Consider the following 12,122-nt stretch of genomic DNA (forward strand, 5'->3'; position numbering starts at 1 on the left):
GTAGGCTAAATTGTCCTTAGTGTATGCATGTGAATGAGTGTGTATGAATGTTTCCCAGAAATGGGTTGCAGCTGGAAGGGCATCTGCTGCATAAAACATATGCTGGATAAGTTGGCAGTTCATTCCACTGTAATGACCCCGGATTAATATAGGGACTAATCCGAAAAGAAAATAAATGAATGAATATCTGAAAGTGATCCCAATGATACTGCTTCTCTGTATCTTTATAGCTGTGGTCTGTAGTTTTAGACAATTGTTAGAGCTCTATTTTTATTGTTATCTTTATAGTCATTGTGGGCCTTCATCCCAATTGGAATGCAATGTATGCCATGGAGGACAACTCCTCCTGGCTAAGACACATAGCAGCCTAAATTTGAACTCATGGGTCTTTCTGGTCCCCACACCCATTTTGCTTCCTGTCTACTCTAACTGTTCAGTATGATTAAGTCAAAACCTATAAATCAATCTAAAAACAAATATTACAAATTTATTAAGATGCTTGTGGTAAAGTCACCAAGAAATCAAGCTGAACAAAACCAACATCCCTTCCACCATGAAACAAACTAAGCAAGCAAAAAAAAAAAAAATACTCCAAAAGCCTTTCACACACTAGATTGCGGCAGTTATCTAACAAAAACCATGCAATGATCTAATTAATTCCCAATGGACAAAATCAAATCCCAATTCATTTTTAAACTCTGAACATTGATAACGGATGGATGTAATGAAAATGTATGTAGCTTAATAGGCATTTTGGACTATGAATGAGGCTGCAATAAATTAATTGAAGTGCTTGCTGTTCAATGGTTCTATTCTGTGAGCTGCTGATGATGCCTGCTGCTATTTTTAATACAATACGACTTAGAAAATAAAATACTGACACAATGTGACATTGTGTGACTATTTGTCATTTTCAGCCGAAGGGCAAAAACCTTTCAAGTAATAATGAGTAGAAGGCATTCTTCTGCACTAAATTACTTCTTCAGCATGAAAATGTTGGAAAAACGAAGTGGCCATAATGAAACTTGCAACTGTCATTGTCTAACAATACTTTTGTTAGCTAACAAAGCCCACTTACAAACTTAAATATTGTGATGAACTCTCAAGAGATGAATCTCTGCTATACATCTCAATGCCAAAATGATTTTTACAGCTGTCTGAAATTCCTTGGTTAACAATATTAGCAGATCTGCAAGTTTAGTTTTTTCACATAATTTATGTCTCTTACTCAGCTCCTATTGAAATGTTTTGTTGTATTTGGCTGCATACAGTTAAAAAAAATGCTTGATTGGGAGGTGTGCATGTGGCCTCATGCCTTAGTGTCCCACCAGTAATGATATACAGCCATATCGCACTGCTACGAGTTTGATAACATACTGTTTGATAACAAAATCGTGTATTTAAAAAGAAAATCACACACAAAGGGTCTAAAAATCCTTTTGTATGAGGAAAAACCTTCTTTAAGCATCACTTTAGAGCTATTTGAATGTTTCTGTAGAGTAATATTTAAAATGATGACAAAACAGGTGTTTTTATAATATTTTCAGATTATAAGGTACAACAGCATGAAATGTCATCAGTTTAAAGACATTTCCCAGAATTTCTCTGTTGCAATTGGAAGATCATTTTCCCCTGAAAAAGCTAAACCAGCACAAACACTACCATATTACTGTTGTGTTTGCGATAAGGAAAAACGCTAAACACATGTGGGCATTTCTTCTTTCTTTCTGTTTACTCAACAAGTCTGCAGTAACGAAAACAGGAGGCTCATTAGAAACAAACAAACACCAAAAAATAACTCAGGGTTATACAAAAAGTAGCAAACACAAAATACATACATATTCCTGAAATATAAGTCCCATCTCACACACAAAACATTACAATTACTGTGGTATAATCAGCACTGCAACATAAAAAAAGAGAGAGATCGACTGTCACTCACCAATTTTAGAATGTTTTGATCACCTGTAGTTTGAAAATAAGCTGGGGCACTATTTTGACGGTCCATGCGCAGAGCGCAAAATGCAGGGCGCAAACGCTTTCAGGGCGTGTCAGAATGCATTTTTGCTAATTTGAGGACGGGAAAATCCGCTTTGCGCTGTGGCGCATGGTCTAAAAGGGTTGAGTTTATTATCTTAATGAGTTATCGGTGTGTTTTGAGAATAAACCAATTAGAGTCTCATCTCCCATTCCCTTTAAGAGCCAGCTGCGTCACACCATAAGCGCATTTGCTATTTACAGGATGTAAAGTAAGTCTAAGTGGAAAAACTGAGCATTTCACTAGCAAACAGTTAACAGTTAACAGTTTTTTTTTTTTTTAACAGAAAACTGTTAAACAGAGCATCTACTGCATGAGAATGAGAGATAATGGATCTACTTTCAGTTTCGCTCTTGGATAGGGAAACCTTTATGCACAGATATCAATTAGTCTATAAATAATTAATTGTGTTTGTTAAGCGCAAATATTCGTTTTAAAATTATTTCTAAATTCAGTTCTAATTTCTGTTTTGCTGTTTGATATTGCACAGATGATATTGACATATAACTTATTATTTGCATAATAGCAGTAATGGTCTAAGCGCAAATATTCGTTTTAAAATTATTTCTAAATTCAGTTCTAATTTCCAGCAAACGAATAAATGAACAATAATAATTAAGTGTGCTCAAAAACCTGAGTTATATCTCAAACACATGCTGGGGCCCATATGGTCTAAAACCTGACAGGTGGGCAAATCTAACCTTGTTTTTAATAAAACAAATATAAATATGAATATAATAAATAATACTGATAATAATAATAACATTATACAAAAGCAAATTGTTATGAATGAACTGAAAAAGCCTCCCGAGATGAAGAAGGCATAAAAGCAGTGATTTTTCATATTTATGTAGATTAATATTTTAATCCTTTACATTTATATCCTATATCTATTATTATTATATCCAATATATATACTTAATTTTTAATTTTTTTCATATGTGAAGATATTTGCCTATTGCTCTTTTGTGCGTATAAAGCAGTGTGTAAGCGAGGCGCAACTCTGCGCCGGAGTTTAGACCGGGTTTAAACAACTATTCTCGGTAAAAAAGCATCAACAGTACTATATATATATATATATATATATATATATATATATATATATATATATATATATATATATATATATATATCATGGGTGCTGTTTGATATTGCACAGATGATATTGACATATAACTTATTATTTGCATAATAGCAGTAATGGTCTTTTCATGAGTTTTTCAGTTTTTCATGAGATATTAGTCTGAATCATTTGGTTTGTAATTCGTACCGAACTGAAAGTCCTAAACGGTTCAATAAGAATATATATATATATATATATATATATATATATATATATATATATATATATATATATATATATATATATGTATATATATATATATATATATATATATATATATTAAGGGTGTAACAATACGCCCATTCGTATATATATATATATATATATATATATATATATATATATATATATATATATATATATATATATATATATATATATATATATATGTATGCATGTATGTATGTATGAATGTATATACTACTGAACAACACCCATTGTTGTAATGACAGTTCAAAAATTATTTTTTTATCCACTTCAAATACAGACTATACTGTATAAAGCCACGGCTGGGCACATTGATAAATAGTAAGATAATAGATCATTAGGTATTTAGTAAAGTGTCTCCATTTTTCTCAAAATAAGATGTCTGTGTCTGCTGTGTTTCCACTACAAAGTCAGTGTTGTCCAGGAAACCAAACAGAGACACACACTATGCCCAGTCTTGTTTTATTGACCCGTGGGGAAAAAATCACTTCACAAGCTCAAGGTTGAGAAGGTTGTCAACCAGACAACTGGTCAGCACATGTTAACTGGATGACTCTGCTTTCATCATACTTCGGTTACAGTCATTCATACAGTCATCTCCTCTGTTTTTTCCCCTACAACAGCTGTGCTCATCAAGTTGTTCACCAGCCATTATAACGTTTGGCAAAAGACAGAAACAAGAAAGTTAAGCAATGATAACAAAGCTTATTTTTAGAACATTACATAATGTGATAAATTTGCTGTATGTAAAATGAAGGTCAACTCAAAAGACAAGAAATATAAAATCTGTCCTGCATCGTCTCTTGTGAAAAGGCAGATTAAAGAGAGTTATAAAAGATTGGTCTGTGAAACATCAGAGTTTTTTGGTCTAATGTGCATCATAAAGGTAAATCATTCATGTCTGGCAATCCTTACACTGTAAATCCCAACAGTCAACTTTATCCAATGAAATGAGTGTACACGGAAATAACCTATATAAACATATATGTTTTAATATTGGTTTTGATAAAGGTTTAGAATATATGTGACATTTATAAAATTGGCCGTTTTCCTATATTATATGTACATATATGTACATATATGTGCACATATATGTACATATAATAAAGGAAAACGTCCAATTTTATATATGTCACATATATTCAAAACCTATATCAAAACCTATATCAAAGCATAAATGCCAGCTACATGTGATACCAATTTCAAGTGTTTGTACATACATAAGTTTTTCTATTTTTTTTTCTTCTCTTGGTTATTGTTCTTACCTTGATAATAAAATGAAAATATGAGCTAGGTGAGAAGTGAGATATATGAGCTATATAGGAGACATCTTGTATGTACAAACAGGGCTTATATGTGGATATAAAGAAGCAATACAGTATACCTATGGCCTGTATATGCACATATATGCACCTCAATTCTGCCTATATGGGGCATATATACACATATATACAGCATATATATTAACATATATGTGCATATATTCTGCATATAGGTTTCATATATGCGCATATATTCTCATATAGGTTCTTTCCATGTGGGTAGTTAACTCAAAATTGACTGTAAGTTAATTCTATTTGAAAAGAGCTTTGAACTCTCTGTTGTAGGTATGAGTTAATTAAATACCTCATTACTTCAACTTAAATGGAGTATGTTCACAGTACTAGATTAGCTTTTAACTCATATGGTTTGTTGCAATTGGTTACCTTAAATGGTTTGAGTTGCCTTAATTTATTTGGTTTTACAGTGTGGCAGTTGTGTCTTGTGTGAATAAGATTAACTGTACAGAACTCATATGAAGTCCTGCCATGTAAAGCAGGCTTACTCAGTAGTGTCCAGATGTGCAACAATTAAGCTCTAAACACGAAAGTGAGATGACACTTACAGGCTCTGCATAAATAATCATGAATTTCAGTGCGTCATTACTTCATAACGCATCTACTTATGTTGTTAAATATTTCCAAAACCACATAATATTAGCAAGGCTGCATGGTATTGAGCTGGTATGTATATATTTTGGCCGACTGGATGATTACCCAGACAAGGGTCTATGCCAAATAAGCTGTGCAGTTTACTTATGAACACAAAAATAGAACAATACAGAGTAGTAGATTTTGTTTCTGCTCTGATAACTGCAAAACTATGCAGACCACTTTGGGTTTGCTTTCTACACCACATAAGCAATGCTTTCCAAGTTGTCCACTTGTGATCGTATCAACAAAAATGCTAAGTGAGTAAGAGCTACCTAAGGACCTACGTTTCTTTTGTTGCCTCTCAAGCAAAAACAAGATTTAGAAGTTGTGTTGCTTTTGGTTTTTAATGGTCTGAAAATGTTTATGTGGTGTTACTGTGCACTAAAAATAAGAAATTAAAGTTGATCTTTTGACTTATAAACTGAAAAAAAACTGAAAAAAAATTTAAATTTGAGTTTAAAGTTTCTTGTTAGATGTAAAACAGATTTTAACGTAGCCAGTCCGCCAAAGTGGCATGTTATGAAATTATCCAGTATATTATGTAATACTATGGCTAAACTTGGTCTTTGTAGAAGAAGACATCACTGCTTCAACATCACTGAGTGTTTATTGGGTACAGTAAATGACAGAAATCGTATAATAAAGATGCTTCAAAGAAAAGAAGATGATGTGCAGAGCTATTTTGAAGAAAAACCAACACAACCCATTGTGGATACATACCCCTGTCTACATTTCTGGAGAGTGCAAATTATGCGGCCAGAGGTACAGCACATTTGACGGTTTATTGTTTTTCCCCTTTTCAAACAATACAAATTTCATCAAATAAACAGCCTTAACACCCCACGAAAAATGCATAAACACGTGTTTAGGCATTTATAAAGATTTTTTTGTCAATGTTTACTTTCACCATCTCATTTAAGAAAACTCCTGAGATAAAAAAAAAGTGATTTCTCTGAACTTTAATAATAAACCGATATAAAATGCTGCACTTTCCACCTCCAGTCGCATTGACTACTGGGACTTCTAGAGCGAGTTCGGTGCTCAAGTCTGCATCCATGCGTCCTCAATATCAAGAACACATCTGGAAACTTTTACACATCCTCCGTTCTTACGGTCTTTAGTTTAGGAAATGGCTTTGACAGCTTTGATAGTTGGTGATGACGTTACATTAAAACAAGAGGACGTAAGATCGCTGAAGAATGCATATTGAGAAACCTGGTGAAATCATGTGGCCACGATGGTTTTAATTTTTCTAGATTGTTTTTGAAAACACTATTGGTTGGTTTTAGAAAATCAATCAGGCAGTCAGTCAGTCAACAGCAAGCTGACCTGGTTAGCTCTCAAGTGTAAATTGCGTCCTCTGTTGAATTTACGAGAGCAGGTGACACGCAATAGAAATTTGAGATCATCAAAAGGCGTACACAGTGGCCACTTGTGGATTTACAAAACCAAATACTGCAAGTAGATGTACCACGTATTTTGCTGTCCCCAAAAATGTAAACCTGGGTAGCATATGCAATGATCCTGGGTTGGGAAAAATGCTTCTGCATTGCATCTGATACCAACATTAGAATGAGAATCAGATGCACACTGCATCAGTAAGGTCTTGGTACTTTGTTTACTTGATTTTACCACAGAATTGTTTACAAACAGTTTACAATTCAACAGACACTGTGCTGACTATTGCATTTGAATATTAAACCACACAAGTATGAATAACTGTTTTTATTACGTGGCAAATATTATTTCTTTCTTTTTACAGATTGTTTGCCACCAGTGGATGTTTACTTCTAAGCCAATCCACCACACCAATTATGAAGGAATTCTAAAGAGGGAGGTCAAAACAGGACAGAAAATGTCTTATTATTTTTAAATTGTTTTTTTTTTTCTTCATAGTATTGTAGGTGAATGTCAAAGAACAGTACTTTTTCACAAGAGTCTTGGGACAACAAAGATTTGGTAGTCATGGGATGTTTATAAATGTCACACATTTAGATGTAAATAAAAGTTTATCTAAAAGATATCATGAAATTTTTGTATCTTTTCACTGGACACTGTATCCTGACCCTTTGATCATTCACAAGGCAAATTAAAAAATTTATTTATTTATTTATTTTTTATTTTTTTTATTTATTTATTTATTTATTTATTTTTTATTTTTTATTTATTTTTTTTTTTTTTTTATCAGGATTGCCATTATCCCCATTTTATTCAAATAAAGCAAAATGCAGACTGCAAATTTTGAGAAGATAAACGAAGAACAATTATTTGATGTTTATAAAATTTCTTGTTATTCATTTTATTTCATGGTTAGATTGCGCATTTCATGTTTGTAATTTCACCATATAAAATATTACTATGCAAAACATGTTATCCCTCACCTTGTACAAAGTACAAAGTTATTACAACTAAACAGAAAGCTGTCATTCAAGTAGTAGTTAAAAATGAAACATTTAGAAAGACCCTAATACTACATCATTACTCTTCACTATTGGATGAATGTGCTTGTTTATATACACTGTAAGAAATGTCTGTAAATTAACAGTTTTCCCATATAACATGATTCATGTAGTTATTTAGGCTTTTGAATTGCATTATTGCATTATTGTCTCAAACTACTAATATGTTAATAAAAGTCACTTTGTAAAACTGTGTTTCTTCTTTTGGTAGTTTCAGCTTGGCGCAAGAGTCGTTTTGAGGCGTTGCGCTACGCTGTTTAAATAGCAAATGCATTAGCGCTCATATGTACGCCCATAGGTGTTCTGGTCTAAAAAGGAAGGCGTTCTGAGGCGCACTGCTGGCACGTTGCTATTTTGACAAACTAAAATAGATTTTTCATTAGACCAAAACAAACCCGGTCTAAACTCCAGCGCAGAGTTGCGCCTCGCTTACGCACTGCTTAATACGCACAAGAGAGCAATAGGCAAATAGGCCTATCTTTACATATGAAAAAAAATTTAATATTAAGGATATATATAGGATATAATAAGAATAGATATAGGATATAAATGTAAAGGATTAAAATATTACAAAACATATTATTTTCTAGCCTACATAAATATGAAAAATCACTGCTTTTATGTCTTTTCATCTCGGGAGGCTTTTTCAGTTCATTCGTAAAAAATTTCTTTTGTATAATGTTATTATTAGTAGTAGTAGTATTTATAATATCTACTGTATATGTATATTTGTTTTATTAAAACAATCTTAGATTTGCCCACCTGTCAGGTTTTAGACCATATGGGGCATGGCAGGTGTATTTGGAAATAACTCAGTATTTTGACCACACTTGGTAATTATTGTTCATTTATTTGTTTGCTAGAAATTAGGACTGAATTTAGAAATAGTTTTGAAACAAATCTTTGCGCTTAACAAATGAAATTAATTATTTATAGGCTAATTGATATCTGTGCATAAAGGTTTCCCTATCCAAGAGCGAATGTGAAAGTAGTTCCATTATCTCTCATTCTCATGCAGTAGATGCTCTGTTTAACAGTTTTCTATTAAAAAACTGTTAACTGTTAACTGTTTGCTTGTGAAATACTCATTTTTTCCACTTAAACTTACTTTGCATCCTGTAAATAGCGAATGCGCTCTTGGCCCGATGCAGCTGGGTCATAAAGGGAATGGGAGATGAGACTCTAATTGGTTTATTCTCAAAACACACCTTTAACTCATTAAGAAAATAAACGCAACCCTTGTAGCCCATGCGCCTTGGCGCAAAGCAGGTTTCCCCATCCGTAAATTAGCAAAAATGCGTTCTGACACCCCCTGAGTGTGTTTGCACCCTGCATTTTGCACTCTGCGCATGGACTCAAAATAGAGCCCAGAAAAACCAACTGGGCCGAGGTTCAAACCAGCGACCCAGCGACCTCTTTGCTGTGAGGAGACAGCACTACCTACTGCGCCACTGCCTCTCCCACATCAATTAATTTTTTTCTAATTAAATTATGATTTAATATTAATCTGACCAGTTAACCATATTCAGGTAACAAGCGGGGGTTATCAGTTGGCAAAATTAACCAAAATGAGCATCCCAAAAACATATTTTACGAGAAAGTATTTTTGTCAATTATACTCTTGGTTTTCATAACATATATTGTTTTCAGTCATGTTTTCTTTATATAAAAAACAGACTCTGCTGCTTTGCTGATTGTGCTATAGATCAAAGCAGATGGATTCAGTTTAAATAGTAAGAATCCATTTCAAAGCAGAAATAAACTTATTTTATCTCTATTTAAATAAAAAAAATTAATACATTCATTGATTAAACGAAACAGATTAAACTGTTTATTAATGAGTGCTAAAGCAAGCCTGCAGTGAATGGGCAGAGATCTAGCTCCCAACAGAAAAAGATGTGAACAAACAAAAAAGGAAAAAGCACATGTAAAATCTTTGTTTATGTGAAGACATCACTTTTATTTGTAATATAGATTGATTGATTTATTTTGTTTGGGGTTTATTTTACAACTTCAATTTAGTTTTGGTAAAAGGTAGATTTGTTAGATAGATTTAAGACCAAACAATTCATTCATTCATTCAATCATTCATTTTCTTTTCAGTTTAGTCCCTTTATTAATCTAAGGTCACCACAGCAGAATGAACCACCAACTTATTGAGCATATGTTTTACGCACTGGATGCCCTTCCAGCTGCAACCCATCTTTGGGAAATCCATACACACTCATTCACACTCATCCACTACGGACAATTTAGCCTACCCAATTCACTTACATGTCTTTGGACTGTGGGGGGAAACCGGAGCACCTGGAAAAAACCCACGCAAACGCAGGGAGAACATTCAAACTCCACACAGAAACGCCAAATGACCCAGCTAAGGCTTGAAAAAGTGACCTTCTTGCTGTGAGACAACAGCACTACCTACCACGCCTCCGTGTCAACTGACTAAACAATTCGATTGACGAAACTGCTTTGACATGAGCATAAGTAGCCTATATTTTGGGGGTTAAATTTCAAGTATTCCGAAGAGGGAATCGGATTCTAGCCCATAATACAACTTTAACTAAATCGCAAATGTAGGCTACACAGTTGATAGCGCCACCTACTGTCTGACGCACGTATGATGCCTGCAGTGAATTATTTTGGAACCATTCAAGCACATTTGTTCAGTTTGACAGTTTTGTGGCATAAATGTCAACGAAACTAGTAGCCTACTAATAAAAGTGTCTGGATCCAAATAATAAGAGAGTTTCTCATACCTTCATCGTTGATGGTCCAGGCAGCATAAGCAGGATCAGACGTGTAGCCGCAGCTGTCCGCCTCGAATGTGCAGGAGCCCCGCAAAAGCTGCGTCTGAGACCGCGCTACAAGAGCCACAGCTGAAGACACAGAACCTCACATCAATAAAGCCAAACTATAAAGCTTTAAATAGACATACATTGCATTCATAGTGAATATGTTAGCAGATGCAAATGTGCAGCAACGAAAAAATTGCACAGTTTGGAAGAAGAAGGAATTAAACTTACACAAATGCTCAGAAACATGCAAGCAAACAACTTCATTAATGCAATCAGACAATTACATCAAGTGATGACCTACCCAGAAACGTTAAGGGGTGAAGAAAACTCATGGCAAAAGTTGCAGGGATGCTGGAGTGGAAGAGCGGCGCTCCGCTAACGCAGATTGCGTACGGCAGCAGACGCACAGCGCACTGAACACACACCGCTGAACTCACTCTCCATGCTGAGTCTGGCAGACAGTAGGAGGAGGGAGTGGTTCTTGAGGTTTCTATTTCAGAACAGGCAGCGGTGATGGATCTTATTTAGGTAAGGAGTTTACCGCTATGTAAACGTCTGACAGATATGACATACTTCTTGCTCATCGCAGACAGAAGATTTAATTAGATTTGATTAGAGTGAATCACCTTCAGTGGCCAAAATACAAACAAAACATCGACTGTCATTGAAAAAATTGCCAGCAAAGCAACAAAAACCTTTTCTTTTTTCATTTATTACCATCCCTAAACTATATTTATTCATTCATTTTCTTGTCGGCTTAGTCCCTTCATTAATCCGGGGTCACCAAAGTGGAATGAACCGCCAACTTATCCAGCAAGTTTTTACACAGCAGATGCCCTTCCAGCCGCAACCCATCCCTGGGAAACATCCACACACACACTCATACACTACGGAAAATTCAGCATACCCAATTCACCTGTACCATATGTCATTGGGCTGTGGGGAAACTGCAGCACCTGAAGGAAACCCACATGAACGCAGGGAGAACATGCAAACTCTTCACAGAAACGCCAACAGAGCCGATGCTTGAACCAGTGTCCCAGCGACCTTCTTGCTGTGAGGCAACAACACTACATACTGCGCCACTGCTTCGCCCTCCCTAGGCTATATTAATATGCATATTTTTAAAAGTCTCATATTTGTCTTTTTAGTATGGCTGTCTAGAGACAAGAAAAGGTATTTGTAAGAGTAAAAATGCTAAAAAAAATATATATATATGTTTCCACTATCAGTGCATTATTTAAGAAATTATAATCAACAAGAAGTGTTAAAATTGTAAGTCTGCAAAAATTACGTAATGTATGTCCAGCTTGTCTACATGCAGAGTTAGGAGGATGGTTCAAGTGGCCAAACAGCAGCAGCTATGGGAATTTGAGGTCAGAAAACCTCCATCTACAATCCCACACCACATACTGTAGATAACACAACACAAATTTTAAAGAAGAAAGCAAATATTTTAATAAAAAAAAAACAATTTAATATGTCATAACCTACAGTATATCATTTTTTACTGAACAGGTGCCT

General features: G+C 34.5%; 1 protein-coding gene across 2 annotated transcripts in view; it reads right to left on the reverse strand.

The window, feature by feature from the left end:
• mamdc2a (MAM domain containing 2a) overlaps nucleotides 1–11,224 on the reverse strand; it is a 61,835-nt gene extending 50,611 nt beyond the window's left edge. Inside the window, exons 1-2 of one of the 2 annotated variants that reach the window (XR_012405931.1) lie at nucleotides 10,900–11,224; nucleotides 10,560–10,679 (exon numbers count right to left, since the gene is read on the reverse strand). Coding sequence is in view for 1 of the 2 variants with exons in the window: in NM_001130397.1 (NP_001123869.1) it covers nucleotides 10,560–10,679; nucleotides 10,900–10,930 (151 nt within the window). In the remaining variant the exon portion in view is untranslated. The remainder of the gene's footprint in view (nucleotides 1–10,559; nucleotides 10,680–10,899) is intronic. The other variant, NM_001130397.1, reaches the window with a different exon arrangement.
• Nucleotides 11,225–12,122: the final 898 nt, after the last annotated feature.

The sequence above is a fragment of the Danio rerio genome, chromosome 5 (genome assembly GCF_049306965.1).
Source record: "Danio rerio strain Tuebingen ecotype United States chromosome 5, GRCz12tu, whole genome shotgun sequence".
Taxonomy (NCBI): domain Eukaryota; kingdom Metazoa; phylum Chordata; class Actinopteri; order Cypriniformes; family Danionidae; genus Danio; species Danio rerio.